The 20823-nt window shown below is 39.7% G+C and overlaps 4 protein-coding genes across 4 annotated transcripts in view; all 4 read right to left on the bottom strand.

Annotated features, from left to right (window-relative positions):
* Positions 1-252: 252 nt before the first annotated feature.
* On the bottom strand, positions 253-3992 carry LOC123985806 (extracellular calcium-sensing receptor-like). Its single transcript, XM_046073701.1, has 6 exons — positions 3802-3992; positions 3301-3598; positions 2340-3134; positions 1949-2176; positions 1661-1784; positions 253-1166 (listed from the first exon to the last, which is right to left on the bottom strand). The coding sequence occupies exons 1-6, from the start codon at positions 3888-3890 to the stop codon at positions 253-255; spliced, it is 2448 nt and encodes an 815-aa protein (XP_045929657.1). The 5' UTR covers positions 3891-3992.
* A 2716-nt stretch (positions 3993-6708) lies between these two features.
* LOC123985923 (extracellular calcium-sensing receptor-like) lies at positions 6709-10005 on the bottom strand. Its single transcript, XM_046073916.1, has 6 exons — positions 9800-10005; positions 9367-9652; positions 8388-9212; positions 8073-8303; positions 7755-7878; positions 6709-7622 (listed from the first exon to the last, which is right to left on the bottom strand). Exons 1-6 carry the CDS (start codon positions 10003-10005, stop codon positions 6709-6711), a joined length of 2586 nt encoding a protein of 861 aa, XP_045929872.1.
* Positions 10006-10875: 870 nt separating this feature from the next.
* LOC123985838 (extracellular calcium-sensing receptor-like) lies at positions 10876-14319 on the bottom strand. The gene is made up of 6 exons (XM_046073749.1): positions 14099-14319; positions 13714-13996; positions 12662-13468; positions 12350-12577; positions 12011-12134; positions 10876-11777 (listed from the first exon to the last, which is right to left on the bottom strand). Exons 1-6 carry the CDS (start codon positions 14317-14319, stop codon positions 10876-10878), a joined length of 2565 nt encoding a protein of 854 aa, XP_045929705.1.
* Positions 14320-18899: 4580 nt separating this feature from the next.
* Positions 18900-20823, bottom strand: part of LOC123986124 (extracellular calcium-sensing receptor-like) — a 2062-nt gene continuing 138 nt past the window's right edge. Inside the window, exons 2-5 of the mRNA XM_046074218.1 lie at positions 20515-20819; positions 20206-20433; positions 19964-20087; positions 18900-19807 (exon numbers count right to left, since the gene is read on the bottom strand). Of these exons, the coding sequence (XP_045930174.1) occupies positions 18900-19807; positions 19964-20087; positions 20206-20433; positions 20515-20819 (1565 nt within the window). The remainder of the gene's footprint in view (positions 19808-19963; positions 20088-20205; positions 20434-20514; positions 20820-20823) is intronic.

Genomic DNA, 20823 nt, shown 5'->3' with positions numbered 1-20823 from the left:
TGTCCCAGAAGGAAGTGTGTATCACTGCAGGGAGCAGTCCTAACCTTTCCAAGTGCTGTTGGCCTGTCACCGTGAGGTGGAGGAGCATCCAGCTGTGAACAATGTGTCTTTGCACCATGGGAGCTATATTGCTACCCCAAAATATGGTAACAAAGACGTGGTGGTGAAAGATAGAATTAAACAATAAACATTTATGTTAATGAACATAAATAATGTCTATATACATACAATTCTTATTATTATTTTAAGTTGTCAGAATGACTTTGGTGTCCCCTTCCCCATCATATTCTGTTTTGTATTCTTCTCTGGTTTCAGTAAGATAATATAACATTTTGGAGTAAAAATACAAATGAGCAGTCCAAAACTGGAAGCCAGAATAGAAAATATCTCCACAGCAACACTGAACTTCCCAGGAGAGCTGACATACGCTGGGATAAAAGTGATCCATACTGCACAGAATATCAGCATGCTAAAGGTGATAAATTTGGCTTCATTGAAATTATTCGGCAGTTTTCGAGCCAGAAAAGCAAGAATAAAACATAAAATGGCCAGAAGTCCTATGTAACCAAGTACAGCCCAAAAGCCTATAGCTGAGCCCAGAGCACACTCTAAGATGATTTTGTCCTTAAACCCCTTAAAATTCTTAAATGGAAAAGGAGGAGAAATTGTTAACCAGAGGATGCATATAATGACTTGTATGAGAGTGAAACCCAGAACACTGAGTTTCTGCTGTGCAGGCCCAAACCATTTCATCACATTACTTCCTGGAAGTGTGGCCCTGAAGGCCATTAACACCACTATTGTTTTCCCCAGAACACAAGAGATACAGAGGACAAAGGTGATGCCGAATACTGTGTGTCGCAGCATGCAGGACCACTCAGAGGGCCGACCGATGAAGGTCAGAGAACACAGGAAACACAGGGTCAAGGAGAAGAGCAGCAGGAAGCTCAGCTCAGAGTTGTTGGCCCTGACAATAGGAGTCTGCCTGTATCTGCAGAAAATAATTGCCACAACAGCAGTCATGCATGTTCCAAATAAGGAGGCTGAAGTTAGCAGTGCTCCCATAATCTCTTCATATGATAGAAACTCTGCCTCCTTCTTTACACAGGCATCTCTTTTCTCATTGGACCAGAACTCAGGGTGGCATTGCACACATGTGATAGAATCTGGAAAATAATATTGAAGCAGGTGTTAGACTTGCTCAGTACATTTGTCTTTTCTTGTCTCTATGTTGCATCTTTTCTGTGCCAACAAGGCAGATTCTCTCTCTCTCTCTCTCTCTCTCTCTCTCTCTCTCTCTCTCTCTCTCACACACACACACACACACACACACAATACATGACCCACTCCCTTCCTTTTCCTCCCAAAGATATGAAGATATGAAGTCTGAGAATGAAGAGGCTGAAAATAACACAGATAACAATGAAATTGGAGAAATCTTAAATACCACTGACTTAGATACAGTTTATCACATAGGCTTTAACCTTGATTTACATTACAAGATATTATACAAATGTATTGATATAAGCATCAGTATTTGTTAAGGATATTTGATGTATTGATTTGTGCTGCAATTATATTAAGTTTTGGTTTCCTTTAAAGACTACATAATTACTGTATCATCCATGTTTTTTTTGTCTTGCATTGAATATTACTACACCTGTAATGTTGCTTATTTCTCCCTCTGCACATCTTAAACAGTCATAACAGCAAACAGGCTTTCCTTTCTGGAGAACCTTACGAGTTCCTGGGGGACATTTCTCACTGCAAACTGACAAAGGCACCTGCAGGAACAAACCAAATGTTTATCTTTGCAATCAATATAATATTGGTTTTGATGCACCAAGACCAAACCTTATGATACAGTAACAACAATTAATACCTTAGACAATTCTAAAAATCTAAATTTATTGTCATTAACATTTGCAGTAATCACATGGTAGCTTACCTGTTTTGAGTTCTGTGCCCAAATGAAAGAATTATTTTGCAGATTCAGCTGTTTGCCTTCAGGTAAAGATGCATCATGAAGACCAACTGTGACAAAGTCCACAATGCCATTTTCTGTTGGCTGCCAGTTTATAATTTCATACTTTGCTGCTGGGTCTCCATTCTCATTAAAGTAAACTTCATCTCCTTCCTTTGTTTTAAAATTAATCTTTCTTAAGTGCTGTAAAATCTAAGAAGATATGTAGATCATTATCTGACAAACAAGTTTTATAGTCTCAACAGCATGATAGACAGAGAGCAGCAATTAATTTTTCAAAATGTTAGCAATTTTCTTTGTTAATGTGACTTAATGTAAAAACAATAATTCAGAAGGTCTTTCGTATTAAACTCACCATCAATGGATCTAGCTGCACTGTGTTGTTACATGTTTTATTACAGTTGAGAATACTATGAAGTGCGTGGGCCACAGCATACACGCCTTTATAGATGTTGTTAAAGATAGGCATGAATGACATATCAGTGAAGCTGTTTTGCACTCCAGTCAGATCTTCATGTCCAGTACATTCCTTCTGATTGCCTGCTGATGACTTTGACTGCCCGAACTTGCAGCTAAATAATGCCTCCCAAAACTCTGTAAAAATGTAATTACTAGATGAATTGAGCGGCTTCACATCCAACATGAACTCTCTCATGCCACTGACATGTGCTCTGGGAATGGACAGGCCTATGGCACCATCCAGAATGTGATGCCTATCCATGGCTGCAGTTAGGGAATCAAAGATCCATGCCTCAGTGCCTACCCACTGGTACCCAGTCAAGTTGTGGTGAGATAATACCTGTATTAGCACATCCATATCGATGTGGGAAAGGAAAGCAACAATCACTTTGGAAGTGGAAGACTTGATAATGTCAACTATCTTTTGTATTTTGTGTGGTGGATCTGTTCTAAAGAAAGCTACAGAGTACTCTAGACAGATGCCCAGCTGCTGGGCAGTTTCTGTGAATGTTGCCATGCCAATATTTCCGTAGTCATCATTTGTTCTAATAGCTCCAACCCAAGTCCAACCAAAGTGCTTGACCAACTGTGCCAGGGCTCTGCTCTGGTAGTAGTCACTGGGTATTGTTCTGAGGAAGGATGGGTACTTGGTTTTATCGCTGAGACAAGCACAAGTAGCAAAGTGGCTGATCTAAAAGAAACAATGGGAAATGATATTCCAAGATCAAAGTGTAAAATTCTTAACATTTACACAGTGCACTACAATTCTTTTACAACCACTTTTGCTATGACAAGCCACTTGAATTACAGAACAATAATTATTTTTCACAAATATAATTACATTTTTGCCAATCTACCTGCGGAATATGAAAGGGTCCAATGACAGTAGCTATAGCCATGCAAGGAGGTGAAGAGGTCTCTCCCATAATGGCCTGCACTTGAGTAGGTCTGGTACATGGTGCCTCAGAGGATGCAGACACCACTTCGTTACCATTAGCCAAGGCCAGTGCAACCCTCACACTTTTGGCAATTGAGGTACAGCCATCGTAGATCTTATAACCCAAAGATATGCCAGGCAGTAGGTCTGTGCTGTTATTAATCTCCTCAATGGCAAAAAGCATAGCCTGGCCATACTGGAACCCTCTGAAATTCAAACTTGATGCGAACAGTTATAAGAACTTAGAATGGCAAATAATCTGTCTTTGAAATAGAAACAATAACATATAAAAGAAAGCATTTGATAGTAACAATACACTTTTGGAGACACTGAATATATTTTTATTTTAATATTCAGTTGTTATTTTTGTACCTGTTTTGTATCTATATCCTCTTTAAATCTAAATACATGGTAGATTTACCTTGTGCATTGCAGTGGCAGTGGTTTCTGCATGTAGGTATCCTGTCTATCTTTCCAGCTTCTGTGGAAAGAGAAGATTCCCCCCACCATAACATCCCCATCCTTAGACAGCTGGGGGTTCTCAGGATCTCCTATCAGTACGCACACTCGCTCCTCAGCCTGAGAGACAGACACCACAAACAACAGCTGTAAGAGTACCCAACCCTTCCCTGGCCACCTCTGTGTGGACGTCATGTTATCTAAGAGGTAAACCACTGAGTGGCATGACACGTACCTCAGTATTAATGTACTGCCGTTTATAAAGTTTTTGAGCTGCATGAAAAATAATAATAGAACAGGGATGTTTTACCTCTGTCGACGTAGTGGAGCAAAGGGAGGGAGGTGCCAAAACATAAAAGAGTTTTGGGCCTTAGTCTCATTTAAATATCTTAATGTATATGTTATCAGATGAGAACCAAATTGTGCTGTGCAAAAGTTTTCCCTTATTATATTCACATTTTAACATTATGTAGGTGCAATGTATACATGAATTTACAAATGAAATTTAAACATTTAAATATAATGCAAAATGAAGGTGATGTACAGTTGAGAAAATTCGACTAATTAGGCTCACTGAACTGCCCCACAACCGTACAGTCTTGTTAAAAATGCAACTGATCTTTTTTGTTGTTGTTATTTTATTTATCAGCTTATATAGTTGAAATAGCAATAGCGTAGTATAAGCAGTTCCATGTGTTAACTCATTTACACATCAAGCAGACACAGAGCAATATTATAATTCATTTGGAGTTGTTGAAGATTGGGCGCATTTTATATGGGTGCATTTTCAACAGTCTGTGTGCTCAAACAGCAAAGGTCCAGTCACCTTTGGTCAAATCCACCGATCTGGGGATTGGTCTTTTGTACTCTGCCTTTGTGTGTATACCACCAGTTTTGATTGTCTGCCCCAACTTGATTAGTTTCACCAGTGTTATCATCCCCTCACTAGTGTGCATCAAAGATGAAGGCCCAGAATGATGAATACATAGCACACACAGCCCTCTCCATGGCATGTGAGAAGTGTCCTTGAAGCCTTGGCTGAAGAATTAAATTAGGCTTAAGGTAGGCTTTAGGTTGTGAGCCTGCAGTCCTCCTGTCCTGAACCGGTTAACCTGCTACCTGTCCTGATCCTGCCTGTTCTAAGCTGGCAAGCCCGCTACCTGCATGTCCCGATCCTGTCTGTCCTGAGTTGGCTAACTTCCTTAACCTGATTCCACCTCAGAGTAAGAAAGTAAGTAAGTAAAATTTATTTAATATAGCACCTTTCACAGAGCAAGTCACAAAGTGCTTTACAAAAACAAAAACAAAACAACAACAATAATAATAATAACAAAAGCAACAATAAAACAGTGGAGCAATCAGGCATAAATATCATAATATCAAATAATCATAAATAAGCATCAAACATTATAGAGGCATCAATCAATATAATCAATGTAATTGTGTATGTTGAAAGGCGCATAAATAATCAAAATAAAGGCATTTTGTATTTTAAAGAGAACATGACTATTCACAGTTAAAAGTTTACATCAAGTGGTTTTGCTAGACTAGGCCGGCAGGATTTCCCCGCTACATCTACAGCTGTAGACGGAGTGGCGTAGCAGTTTGACAGCTCTAGGTGAGGTTTTGATATTGCAAGCTCCGGGCAGCTCCTGCCGCCGCGCACCACTTCGGCCCATGAAGGTTGGAACAGAGAGATCACCCTGTGGGGGGTACTGGTAAAAGCTGTGGCCTTGGGTCTGGCACCCATTAGGACCTGCTTTTCTCCTAGCGCTGCTGAAGAGATGGTGCTCAGCTCTACGTTATCCACTGCAGTTCTAAATATATATTATACACACCAAACCGTCTTTCAGAACACATTCTTAACAAAACAACTGCTTAATCAACTGAATACAATCATGAGGTTTAAAATAAAACTAGTGAAAATCATGCCTATCTTTTGTATTTTGTCTGGAGGATCTGTTAAAGATACAGAGTAGGCTCTTCTAGACAGATGCCCAGCTGCTGGGCGGCTTCAGTGAATGTGGCCATGCCATTATTCCCATAATCATTATTTGTTCTAACAGATCTAACCCAAGTCCAACCAAAGTGTTTGGCCAACTGTGCCATGGCTCTGCTCCGGTAGTAGTCACTGGGTATTATACACCACACTGCAATTCTTTCAAAACCCCTTTTGCTATGGCCAGCTGGAAGAATTACATTTCTTTACAATTATCTTTCACAAATATAATTTCATTTTTACCAATCTTAACCACCAGAGGGATTTGATTATGGTGACTAATTATGTCTCTGTAATGTGTACTGGACAACATCTTTGTTTTGTTATATAGTTTACTAAAGTATGTGTGAAACCACTATGGAGAGAGAATTAATATTTTTTTCATGGCTGTGAAAAATAACACAAAAAAGGGTGTACATTTCATGTAATATTTAAATTTTATTACTATTTTGTTAGTACATATTGTATAAAAATGAATTCTTTTAGATTATTCAATTGAATCATTCTTGACCTTGGGGACACTTAGACAGTGAAGATATAGTCATAGACAGTAACAATATAAACTCAAGGTTGAAAAAATATTTTCCTAGCATGTAAAATGAGAAAACATAACTCCCTCATTACAGGTTTTGTTTTTTCTCATTTTTAAGTCGGAGTTGTTGATGCCTTTTGTTTTGTGCAGAGCTATAAATTGCTTTAAATTAAGCTAGAGAAACAGCCCTTTTTCATTAAAAATGTTGTATAGCTACAGTATGACGACAATTTCATATTTTCTCAGAAATTATATATTTAAATGTATTTATGTATAAACTAATTAGATAAATAGAAAAATTATGCAAATAAATCTTTTGTTGTAATTAAATAAATAACTCAGAGGGCTCTCAATGTCACTTTACCCATCAAATGTTTCTTTGTATTGTTCTCAGGCTTTAATAAAAGTATGTAGCACTTGGGCAAAAAAATACAAAAAAGCATTCCATAACTAGAGGCCAGAATAGCAAATATCTCCACAGCTACAGTGAACTTCCCAGGAGAGCTGACATACGCTGGGATAAAGGTGATCCAGACTGCACAGAATATCAGCATGCTGAAAGTGATAAATTTAGCTTCATTGAAATTATCAGGCAGCTTTCGAGCCAGAAAAGCAAGTACAAAAGATAACACAGCTAAGAGCCCTATGTATCCTAAAACAGCCCAGAACCCTACATGTGATCCGAAAGCACACTCGAGTATAATCTTCTCTTTATAGTGTTTCATATTTTTGTAGGGAAAGGGAGGGTTGATTGTCAGCCAAAGTATGCAAATTAAAACCTGTATGAGAGTGAAAGCCAGAACACTGATCTTCTGCTGTGTAGGACCAAACCATTTCATCACATTACTACCTGGAAGTGTAGCCCTGAAGGCCATTAATACAACTATTGTTTTCCCAAGTACACAAGAAATACAGAGGACAAAGGTGATGCCAAATGCTGTGTGTCGCAGCATGCAGGACCACTCAGAGGGCCGACCTATGAAGGTCAGAGGACACAGGAAACACAGAGTCAAGGAGAAGAGCAGCAGAAAGCTCAGCTCAGAGTTGTTCATCCTGACAATAGCAGTCTGTCTGTAATGGAAAAATATCATGGCTATAGTCATTGCCAGGCATGCACCGAAAATAGAAAAGGTGACCAACAGTATACCCATCAATTCCCTGAAGGTGAGGAACTCAATAGCTTTCGAGTCACAGTTATTCCTCTCTTCATTGGACTTGTACTCGGGAGGGCATTTGTCACATTTCACTGCATCTGAAAGCATAAATATGTTTAGGCTGTACAGCACACACATCTTCAGATAGATCAGTAAAGTGCTGGCAGTGATTTTTCCCAACAGAAACACAATGAGTGCTAGAGTAAAGGCTAGAAATCCTGCTGTCTCACTTGTACTGTTGCTGAACTCCCCATCTGCACAAGTGATGCAATCGAAACAGCAGATAGGCTTGCCTTTGACAAAAGCCTGACGGGTCCCTGGCGAACAGCTCTCACTGCAAACAGACCTTGGCACCTGCATCACAGAGACAGCATTTCAAAACATCCATAACAACTTCCAGACCCACAACCATGTCAATGTGGTAATGAGCTCAGCAATTTATGAATTAACTACTAGTGTTAAAGAATGGTTGATTATTTAAAACATAATGTTAAGTCCAAAATAAGATTTAAAAGATTCATAAGGACAGGGTGTCTACATTTACTTACCTCAAGATTCTCGCCTGCCCAAATGGCTCTCACACCATCTTTCATTATAAACTGCAGACCCTCAGGCTGGGAGGAATCATAGTAACCAATGGTCTCAAAGAGTACATAACCTGTGTCATCCATCTGCCAGTTTACCAATGCATAATGTGCCACACAGTCACCAAACTCATCAAAGAACACTTTCTCACCAATCTTAGTGGTGAAATTGACCTGCGTTAGGTAATGCAGCACCTGCAGGGAAACAGTGATGCAATTATTTAAGTACATAATCAAGCAATCATTATCATATACAGTACTTTTGTGCTTTTTGGTCACCTTCCATGGTTGTAAATTCTGCTTATCAGCACAAGTATTGTTCTCAAAAGGCCCCTCTCCATCTTTGCAAGTAAACAACATATGCAATGCATGAGCGACAGCATATGTGGCCTTGTAAACATTATTCAGCAGACTGGCATCTGCAACATCTGTGAAGCGTGTGTTCATGTCCCACAGAGACTCCTTCCCAGTGCAGGCTGCGACTGAACCCTGAGCTTGAGTCTCTGCTTGGGGAGTCAGTGTGCATCTGAACACCGTCTCCCATAACTCCACCAGTCCCTGGTCTCCCGGAGTGGTGGAGGGCTTGCTGTTAGCCAGGAAGTCCTGCAGTCCGGGGATATGAGCATTTATTGCTGCAAAGCCCACAGCACCCTGGACCACAGCATAGTTCACTGGAGAGGCAATATAGCGATAAGTGATCCAGCCCTCACTGCCCACCCACTGCAGGCCTGTCACGTTCTGAGCATGGAGCTCCTTAATAAGTATGTCAAGGTCTGTGCCATCAGCAAATGCCACTATTACCTTAGAGGTGGATTTCTTTATAATTTCCACCACCTCTAAGAACCACGTCCTGGGATCAGTTCTGTAAATAGCCAATGAGTACTCAACACACACACCTTCCCTTTCTGCTGCTTCTAGGAAAGTGGCCATGCCACCATTCCCATAGTCACTATTAGTTCTGATAGCCCCTACCCATGTCCAGCCAAAATATTTTACAAGCTTTGCTAGGGCTTTGCTCTGGTAAATGTCACTAGGTATGGTTCTGAAGAAAGAGGGATAGTCTCTTCTGTTGCTAAGACATGCACATGTGGCTGAATGACTGATCTGAAACACAGTTAAAACAGAGAAGCTCATTTTGGAGGTCTTCAATGCCTAATTTGAATCATACATGCAATAAAGCATTTTCTGATATTATATTACGTCTCATTCAACAACAAAAATTCACTTGTGTGCAGAGAGCATACATGCCAACACTCACCACAGGTATATGGAAGGGTCCCATGGTGCGTGCAATACCTATTGTAGAGGTTGACGTGGTATCCCCTACAACAGCAAGCACATTGGAGAGTTTGCTACAGCTGTCTTCCCTGCTGTCATACCTATTCATCAGGTTCAGCGATTCCCTGATGGACAGAGGGATACTGGGGCAGGAGTCAAAGATCCTATAACCCAGTGTTACTCCTGGAAGAAGCTCTGAGCTGTTGTTGATCTCCTGTATGGCAAACATCATAGTGTACGCGTACTGAAGCTCTCCTGGGTCCAGTCTGAAAAAAGGAGACCAGAATTGTATAGTTTGTCACAAGTAAAACATGTGAAACCTACATATCGATACACAGTGATTTACACGTAAAACATGACTATACAACACATTTTCTAATAAGATATACATTAATTTTTAATTCCTCTCTTACCCATCACAAAGGATTGTTCCTGGATTCACTTGGAGACTTGCATTGACACTGACTGGGTTCTGATGGAAGGAGAAAATGCCTCCAATGTTGATATCTCCCTCCTTAGAAAACTGAGACAGTTCTTTTGTCCCATATGTTTGACACATAGCCTCCCCTCCTTTGACAGCCAGAAGGGTAAGAAGTAGAAGATTTGCTATCTGCAACATAGTTGCTCTTCTCAATATTAACACCCAAGGCAAAAAGATAAAAAACCTTCATCTCTGAGCATTTTATAGAGTTTTTCTCTGAACTATCACAAAGCCACATGGGCTTGGTTGCACCCTATGTAAATATTGTGTTTCTGTCCACTAATGACAGTGCTTGTGGTGTGAATGACATATGGATGGGCCTATCAAAGGGCCTCCTACATAGGTTTTGCATAACCAATTCCTAACATTAATAATTTCAGAAACCTAAGCATGTCTTTGGGGATACCTGAGCTGTTATTGTGTTCTTGCATATTTTATTTCAGTTTAGAATGTTAAGCTAAATGATAAAAAAGCAAAGCTGAGGGATAGACATTTACATTCAACAAGGAGCTGAACTTTATTCCTTTAAATTTTTATTGACAATTGTGTCACAGGGAAATCATTCTGCAGAAAATAGCCAGCATTAAACCATATCTCAAACAGGTATTTATGTTGTAATACGTGTATCTGTTTCCCTTTCAAATGCACTGTATTATAAATCTAATGTAATGTGTTCTTACATTTACTTTTTCAGGTATTTGATTGATTAGAGCTGAGAACATTCGATTTAGAATTCAGTTTCAGGAATGGTAATGCACTGAAATCTTTTATTGCATTCAACAATCTTTGCAAAACTGCACATATGCTTGGTCCCTCAGTGCAATAAGTAGGTGCATTGTTTCCAAAGAAGTGAAGAACTGCATGTGAACAAGCAAGTAATCTGCTTATTGCTTAATGTTCAAACGAGGCAGAAAAAAGGCATTTATTGGACCTTTCTCTGCTCATAGCCTGAAAGTTCATAGCCTTTAATACATTAATATTAAAATGTTTGTGTTACTATACTGCATTCTATTGTTGGTTTCTCCCCATCATATGCTTTTTAGTATTTCTATCCGGTTTCAATAGTAAAATATAACATTTTGGAGCAAATATACAGAAAAGCAACCCAAAGCTAGAGGCCAGAATAGCAAATATTTCTACAGCTACAGTAAACCTCCCAGGAGAGCTGACATATGCTGGGATAAAGGTGACCCAGACAGCACAGAATATTAACATGCTGAATGTGATAAATTTAGCTTCATTAAAATTGTCAGGCAGCTTTCGAGCCAGAAAAGCAAGGATGAAACATAGCACAGCCAGGAGTCCTATATACCCCAACACAGCCCAGAATCCTATTGGTGAACCTAAATCACACTCTAGAATAATCCTTTCAGTGGCATGAGCTGTATTTTTGTAGGGGTGTGGCGGAGCACGATTTAACCACAGCACACAAACTATCACTTGCAGTAAAGTACAGCTGAGAACACTTGTTCTCTGAAGCGGAGCTGAGCACTGAGGAACTTTGTTTGCTGGCATTTTAGCCTTAAAGGCAATCACCACTGCTATGGTTTTAGCTAAGATACAAGACATGCACAACGCAAAGGTGATGCCAAAAGTTGTGTGCCGCAGCATGCAGGACCACTTAGTGGGTTGGCCTATGAAGGTCAGAGAACACAGGAAACACAGGGTCAAGGAGAAGAGCAGAAGGAAACTCAGCTCAGAGTTACTGGCTTTGACGAGAGGTGTGTGACGAAACCGAAAGAAGACACATGACACCATCAGTGTTAAGCTTGCTCCAAACAATGAAAAAGCAGTGATAAGGGCCCCCATGGTTTCTCCATAAGATAGGAACTCTGTCACCTTTGGAACACACTGGCTGTGATCTTCATTTGACCAGTACTCCAGTGGGCACCGTAAACACTCTGCAGAACCTGAATGGGAAACGTGAAACATTCAAATGTACTCATGCTGTAAGCTGCAAGTTATGAGGGAGAGTACATGATGTAATAAGCACCAGCTGTATTATAGCTATACCAGTATCTCACCTATGCGTCTATAAATACAGCTATAGCTGTATTTATAGACGCATAGGTGAGATACTTGAAAACACTGATTTTGTACAAATATTATGTGAGAAATTACAGTAAGGAAAGCTTCTACTCACTGCTGGAGTTGCTGATCTCTCCAGCACCACAGGCGATGCAGGAGAAACAGCAGATGGGTTTACCTTTAATCACGGCCTGCCGGAAACCTGGGAGACAACTCTCACTGCAGACAGACTGCGGCTCCTGTTTGGTATATTATAATCAGCATTAGGGTCATATTTAGACACTGTAGTTTTATATCTTGATCTTACATATACAATCTACACTTAGCATGCCATTCTGCAAAACAGTGTATACACACACACACACACACACACACACATACACGTAATGGGCCTATATGGCTCAAGGAATATCAACCTCCACAATGAGTATTCCATACATAACACATTTGATACCTTTGGGGAGCCGTTCACCCATATTATGTTTATTCCGTTCATGGCAAACTGCTTTCCATCTGGTAGTGAAGCATCATAGCTCCCGACAGTCACAAACACAGGATCTCCTGCTTTGTTTCTCTGCCAGTTCACCAGCTCATAAGTCGCTGTGGGATCTCCATTTCTATCAAAATACACTCTCTCTCCTGACTGAAGAGTGAAATTCACATCTTGGAGATATGTCACAACCTACCAGTAGAGAACAGTTGATTATAACTTAAGAATTGATTGTGATTCAAATTATTTACATAATTCATGAAGGTGACCGCTTACCTGTTTAGGCTCTAAAATATCTTTCCAGACACATGACTTATTCACCGTTTCATCGCTTTGTCCACATTTTAACATATTATGCATTGCATGAGCCACAGCATACACAGCTTTATACACATTGTTAGATATCCTTAGCTCTGACACATCTGTGAAAGGATTGTTGATGTCCTGTAGTCTCTCAGAGCCAGAGCACTGGGTCTGACCATGCAGACTGGATTGGAAACTGCAGTCAAATGTGGCTTCCCAGAACTCTCTCAGCAGATTATTCTGAGGATCCTGACTTGGATTAACCTGCAAGAGAAACTCTTTCAGGCCTGAGATCTTTGCCTTTTTGATGGTGAAGCCCAAAGACCCTGTCAAGATTCCAGAGTACTTTTTAGAGGCCAAATGAACTGCTGTAATCCAGGACTCACTGCCCACCCACTGCAGCCCAGTCAAGTTCTGGTTGAAAACTTCCTCAAGCAGAATGTCCATCTCACCCTGGGCAAGGAAGGCAACTAAAACCCTTGCACTACCACTTTGGATCACTCTGACCACCCTAGCAACTTGCTCTGTGGGGTCAGTCCTTGAGATGGCCTCTGAGTACTCAATACAGACTCCCTCCTGGTTTGCAGCTGTGATGAATGTTGCCATGCCGTTGTTACCATAATCATTGGCACTTCTAACTGCCCCAACCCATGTCCAGCCAAAGTGCTTTACAAGTTTTGCCAAGGCTCTGCTCTGATAGTAGTCGCTAGGGATGGTTCTAAAGAAGGAGGGATATTCCTTTCTGTTACTCAGACAAGCACAAGTGGCAAAGTGGCTGATCTAATAGAAAAGAAAAGGAGGGAAATGAAAAGCCATTTATAACATTTGAGAGGTATTAAGTATTAAGTGACAAAACATCTGACTTTTGACTCAATCTGCTGCATATGTGCTCACCCTGTCAATGTTAATAGCACATCCCTAAAATGAAACATAATGCTACTAGAATTCGGTCTTCGTTGACAATCACTTTATACTAACATGGTGAAATCAGTCAAAAATGGAATATAAATATTTAAAAAATTTACCACTGGTATTTGGAAAATCCCTGTAATTTGTAGCATCACAATGGTTGAGGAGGACTCAGAGGCTCCGATGATGGCATGAACAGATGACTGGCAGTTTTTTCCCAAAGTCCTTTCCTGTCCATTGATTAAACCCATCACTGCACGTGTTGAAGGCAGTGTTGAACCACAGCTGTCAAATACCTTATAACCAAGTGATATATTAGGCAGCAGAGAGCTGCTTTTGTTGATCTCCCTAATGGCAAAAATCATTGTTTGGGCAAGATGAAATTCTCTTAAATTTATCCTGAAAAGAGTAAAAACAGTTTTCACTAACAGTTTTCAGACTTTATGTGACTTTCCCTCAGTTCAGAATCCAACAAATGAGAAAGGAGACAACAAACAGTACCTGGAGCAAATGAGAGGTTCTGGAGTATCTGTGAAGGAGAGCAGGGGCTTTGAGAGTTGGCTATGGATAGAGAAAGTCCCTCCAATAGTGATATCTCCTTCCAGAGATAACAGAGGAAACTTTGGGCTCCCCAGCATCTCACAGAGTGCAGAGTCCTCCTCTGCTCCAAAGGCTCCAATAAAAAGCACAAACAGTAACATTACATAGACACAGTCACACATGTGGTACAATCGGCCTCATACATCCAGACACAAACCTACACTGTGATATGTGTTATTCTATCACTGTCCAAAACATTTATCTCCTTTCATGGGCAGAGCTTTATACTTGTGTAGATGATGATGACTGAGGTCGTGTTAACAAATCACAGTTTGATGATGTCAGACCACTGGCTGTTCTTCTGTTTTTAAGATGATTATGTCATTATTACTGTAAGTTGCAAACAAAATTGTAGGACAATGACGGGGGCCACATAGTATTTAAACATAATTTAGTTGCAAAATAAGGATATTAAGAATGTTGTATAGAAGCTGGAGATTTTATTTGCAGAAAATATGTTCCTAAAAGTGGAAATGGAAAATTGAAAAAGGCTGGAAATTAAACCAATAATCAGGAAATTACCTGGATGGAACCTGTATAAAATAATTGTTATTCAGACAAATATGTGATCCAAAATGTATCAACTGGCATTGGTTTTATACTTGAAACATAAAAAAGTATAGTTACAAGAGTAACTATAGAACTTAAAACGTAATTAGACATTCTGAGTCATGTTTGTTTGACAATATATAGAATAAAAACATGACTTGATGGAAAGTACAGACATGCAAGCATGAGTTATGCAAATAAAAACATTACATGTCATCTTCTTGCTACATAAGTACAATAGACTGTGGTGTCCTGACACTGCAGTTGATCTTCATGTGAAGAAAGTTTTTGACAGAGTTCAGTGGAGATGAAGAGCGTAGCTTTAGAATAATTTGTATGAGCTGTTTAATTGCAGTATATTACAACCTGTTCTCATTCCCAATAATAACATCAAATACTGATGTCATAATGTAGGTCTCCTTTTTGCCGCCAAAACAGCCCTGACTCGTATGAACTCCACTGTGTATGCAGTGTGTTATGACACCTTTCTATCACAACTAGCATCAATTTGACTTACAGTAGCTCGTCGGTTGGATCAGATTCCATGGGTCAGCCTTCACTCCACACATGCATCAGTGAGCCTTGGCCGACCATGACCCAGACCATGCAGACTGTTTTGGAGATGCTCTGACCCAGTCGTCTAGCCATCAAAATTTGGCCCTTGTCAAAGTCTCTCAACTCCATATGCTTGCCCATTTCCACCTTCTAACATATCAACTTTGAGGACACTATGGGTGTTTCTCAAAACCAAGAATGCAAAGAATGGACTTGTGTTCTTGGGGAGAATGTTCTTGCTAGTCGTTCTTGGAAGAATGAACTTGCAATGTCAAGAGCACACAAAACGCTGCTGACGGTTTGAGACGATGCATTCTTGCTGGTATTGCGCAATACCCCCAGCACAGAGGCCGTCTGCATTGCTCTAATTATTAGAACAGCCAGGCTTTATCCCCCAAAACAAAAAGCTCAGAATTACCAAGATATATTTGCACATAAAAAAATTATATAAAATAAAAGCAAGTAAAAAGCAAATGCTGTGACCACAACTCTACTGTACACTAGCAATGTAATGTGTAATATAATAATAGTATTAATAATAATAATAATAATAATAATAATAATAAAGCAAAGACAGTCCCCAAGGAGATATATGACCATTCCCCAAAACAACATGTATGAGCATTGGCATGTAAAAGTCTAGCGACATTCATACTGTACCTTAAGTACTTAACGTAAGTCACGTGACATTTAATGTACTGTGGTTAGTTTTAGGCACCAAAAATACTTGGTTAGGTTTAAGCAACAAAACTACTTCCTTAGGTTTAGGAAAAGATCCTGGTTTGGGTTAAGATAAGTACACTACGTAAGTCACATGAAGTAACTAATGTTAAGTCACGGGATTTAAGTCAAGCATGAAACGTTATTTAACTTAAAAATATAAATAAGTCAACTATTGTTTTTCTTTCACAGTCAGTTTCACAGTTCTGTAACAGTTTCAGTGTAAACTAACAACTAAATCCCTTAACTCCCGTTGTCCGTGTTCAGCTATGTGTGTGTGTGGGTTGGGAGTGTGGTTGTGGGCATATGTGTGTTTATTTAATATAAATAAATGTTATGTATAGTTGTTTTAAAAGTGCAATGCAAAAAAAACGTAACGTAACATGCCAGCCCAGTACTCTGAAGAATAATATCTATATGTTAAATGCCAGTATTCAGCGGTGTGAAGGTTGTGCCAAGATCACTTGCGGAAGCCCCTCATAGTTCAACGAACTTGGGGAAGCCCAGTAGTGTCATTAACGAATGCTAAAAGCAGCAAAATCTGAGTAAGGAGGTGGAGGGGTGGCCCAGAAACCGGACTTTCACCCATGCCATGAGACTGGTGTATGTTTCCTATGTGAAACAAAAAGTCAACATTGATTGTTTTCAGTTACGTAAGTTTTTAACCTAAATTGTGATGTTTTCCGAAACCCAACCAAGTAGTTTTGTTGCCTAAACCTAAACAAACTGCTATGTTTCACAATGTTAACCACGGGCGTTGCACAACGTTAACCGCTACTTTTATTTTGAAAGTCTAACCGTATGTTGCATATTTATTATTGCTAACTTGACCACAGAGCCCTACATGTCCAAAAATGGTGCAAAAGGGGTACCCAGGGCATAAGAAGCGACGCCAAGGTGTCTTAACCAAGCATCCATGTGTGACGAGTTGGGAGTGAGATTGTGTTGCATCTCAAAGCACAGCTCCAGGTGCGGTCTTGTTTGGGGGAAAATAGGGACTATCTTCCCAGGTCCCAATGGGGAGAGGGCCCTCAAAAGCCTGTGATTATTTTTGTTTGCAATTTTTGTTTCTAAGTAATAGTGTCATAACTAAATTAAAATTGGGTAAATATCATATGTAGGTTGTTCAATGTACAGACCACTGATGTGGCCTTGAGCAAGGCCTTTAGCTCCCAATCCTGCTTCAGTGGAGCTTTATTAATTTTTCCATTAGTCAGTCTCACTCCACAAGCCCTAATTGTGCTAATTAATATTAAATGACAGGTAGTCATGCATAGCATTTTAAATGCTTTTATTTATTATTTTGTTTTGTGAAATAAAATAAAGATTAATACCATGCATCCTGGCAGCACAGTGGTGCAGTGGTTAGCACTGTCGCCTCATGACATGATGGTTTCTGGTCTAAAATGCATAATGTCACATCATTTCCGTGATGCATAAAAATGCAATGTAAAATTACAGTAAGATAGCTGGCTCAACTTCCCCCAGGTCTTTTGGCTCAAATTACCCCATCCCTGCCATTTTAACAAAATTGTGTCATCCAGCAGTTTAAGAGTAATGTCATGCTAACAGTATAGCCTCATATTGTAACTTCCTAAAACACTAACACATGCATAAGATTTTTTCAAACCTGTCTGAAATTGTTCAGACACAAGAATCACGACTCCTTGAACATAAAAAAATTACTTTGAAAGGTAAAAAACAGTTTTTTTTTTATCTTAAATGTGATTATCCCCTATTCAATGGGCCTCTCTCCATCACAGGGTGAGTAAAATGATTAACTATTCAAAAATGTGTAGTCATATTACCAATTAACCATTAAAACCAATTTTGTCTATGGTTGCCGAGAAACAAGGGGTGGCTCAACTTCCCCACAGGCTCTCACCCTGCTCTCCCCTACATACTTTCCTAGTGATGACTAAAAAGTAAAAACAAACAAACAAACAAAAAACAATGTCTAAATTTTTCATTCAACCAAATCTGGTGTTTACTGAACATTACAGACCTTAATTCTAGCCTTACTATAATGGAATGAAACCCTGAAGAGATCACAGGTTTAATGCACAGACCACTGATGCAAGGTTATTTCATTAGTTATGAGTCTCACTGTGCCAGCCCCAATTGTGCTAATTAAAATGAAGTGACAAGTAGTCATGCAAAGCATTTTAAATGTTTTTTATTTATTTATGTGATATACATGAGATTATTTATGTGACATACATAAGAATAATAATACACAAGATTAATACTGTGCATCTCAGTTTGATTACCAACCAAATTTATTGTAAAAGATACTTACTGAAACACATTTTTAAAGTATTTTAGATTAAGCTGTATCACCAGATAGGCAGGATTCAATAAATCATGAATCCATCCATCCATCCATTGTCAACCGCTTATCCTGCATACAGGGTCGCGGGGGGCTGGAGCCAATCCCAGCTTACATCGGGCGAAAGGCGGGGTACACCCTGGACAGGTCGCCAGTCCATCACAGGGCCACACATAGACAGACAACCAGTCACACTCACATCCAGATCCACCTAAGGACAATTTTGGAGACACCAATTAACCTAGCATCCATGTCTTTGGATGGTGGGAGGAAGCCAGAGCACCCGGAGAGAACCCTCGCGGACACAAAGAGAACATGCAAACTCCACAGAAATCATGAATGAATGTCTAAAATGAAACTGCCAGTCAAAAATGTTGAATTGACTTGCATTGTAGCTGTTGTCTTGATTCAGAAAAAAGTAAAGTTAACAGTATTTTTGTTTAAATGAATAGTATTGCTCGCGTTATACCAAAACTCCAGTCAAGCCAGAAGCCATGAAATAAAAAAGAAACCTTTATACGGTCATTTCCTTTAAACTAATGTCTAGATTTAATCAGATTGTGTTTTCCCCATCAGATATTTCTTTGTGTTCAGTTCAGGTTTGTGTACAATAATAAAACATTTTGGTGCAAATATACAGATAAGTAGCCCATAACTGGAGGCTAACATAGCAAATATCTCCACAGCTACAGTGAACTTCCCAGGAGAGCTAAAATATGCTGGGATAAAGGTGATCCAGACTGCACAAAACATCAGCATGCTGAAGGTGATAAATTTAGCTTCATTGAAATTATCAGGTAACTTTCGTGCCAAAAAAGCAAGTACAAAACAAAGGACAGCTAGAAGTCCTATGTATCCTAACACAGCCCAGAACCCTACATCTGAACCAACGTTGCACTCAAGTATAATCTTCTCTTTATAGTGTTTCATATTTTTAAAGGGATAGGGAGGGCTGATTCTCAGCCAAAGAATGCAAATTAAAACTTGTACGAGGGTAAAAGCCACAACACTGAGCCTCTGCTGTGTGGGACCCAACCATTTCATCACATTACTGTCTGGGAGTGTCGCATTAAAGGCCATTAACACCACTATTGTTTTCCCAAGAACACAAGAGATACAGAGGACAAAGGTGATCCCGAATGCTGTGTGTCGCAGCATGCAGGACCACTCAGAGGGCTGACCTATAAAGGTCAGAGAACACAGGAAACACAAAGTCAAGGAGAAGAGCAGCAGGAAGCTCAGTTCAGAGTTGTTGGCCTTCACCAAAGGAGTGTCCTTATTGATAAAGAATATAGTGGCCACAATTAAAGTAAGGAGCACACCAAACAAAGTGAAAAATACAAATATTATACCCATTGCCTCAGTGAAGTAGAGGAACTCGACATTTTTCAGTACACATGCATCTCTGTTTTGATTGGACCAATACTCGTCAGGACACTTTTTGCAGTCATTAGAATCTGTAATAGAAATGTTGTCACTATTATTGTAATTTAGTTACATCCTAAAACCATAAATAAAAGACTGTACCACTGCAAACTTTAGCATGATACACAGAGTGTGGCAAGCAAACAATGTGTGCAAATTTCCATATATCAGGTCTGTGGTACATATACCTGTCCTGTTGCTGATTTCTCCTTCTGCACACGGTGTACAGTCATAGCAGCAGACTGGCTTTCCTTTCTGAAGGACTTTATAAGTTCCTGGACGACAGCTCTCACTGCACACTGACACAGGCAACTTTAAAACAAAGAAAATGAAAATTTTAAACCAGCAATCAAGGTGAAACATCGTCAAACTACATGGCAAAGCCTTGTATTACACAAATGTAGGTGTTACTGTCAATTATGATACTTGCCTCTGTCTGTCCATTAGGCCACATTATGGCTTCAGTCTTGAGGACAAACTTCTGTCCAGTAGGTAGGGAGGCATCATAGTAGCCGACAGGTTTAAACTGGACTGAGCCATCTGATCCATGCTGCCAGTTCACAACCTCATACCGAGCCACTGCTGCTCCAGTGCTGTCAAACCACACCTGGTCCCCATTCTTAATGGTGAAATTCACCTGCTTCAAAGACTCCAACACCTAAAAAGCAGTAAGACAATATGTCAACACATTAATTTAAAGAACTCAGAAATAAACAGTTTAGTAATCAATAATTTTTACCTGCCAGTGAGTAATGTTTACAGTCTTGTCACACCCCTGGCTTTTGGAGCACTTTAAGATGCTATGCAGAGAATGGGCCACAGCATAGATGGCTTTGTAGATGTTACTGGTGTATCTCAGCTCTTCCACATCATCATTATAATCTTTAAGCTCAATTAGATCCTGGTTTTCTTTGCAATTTGATGTTTCTGTCATGGAGTATCTGTTTGTCTCCTTGCACCTAAACTCTGTCTCCCAGAAATCTTTGATTAAAAAATCAGCCAGGCCGCTGATATTGGCCTTTTGCACAGCAAAACCCAGCGAACCTCC

The sequence above is a fragment of the Micropterus dolomieu genome, linkage group LG17 (assembly GCF_021292245.1).
Source record: "Micropterus dolomieu isolate WLL.071019.BEF.003 ecotype Adirondacks linkage group LG17, ASM2129224v1, whole genome shotgun sequence".
Taxonomy (NCBI): domain Eukaryota; kingdom Metazoa; phylum Chordata; class Actinopteri; order Centrarchiformes; family Centrarchidae; genus Micropterus; species Micropterus dolomieu.
Note: the sequence above shows the minus strand (reverse complement) of the source record. Positions and strands in the feature narration are given on the sequence as shown.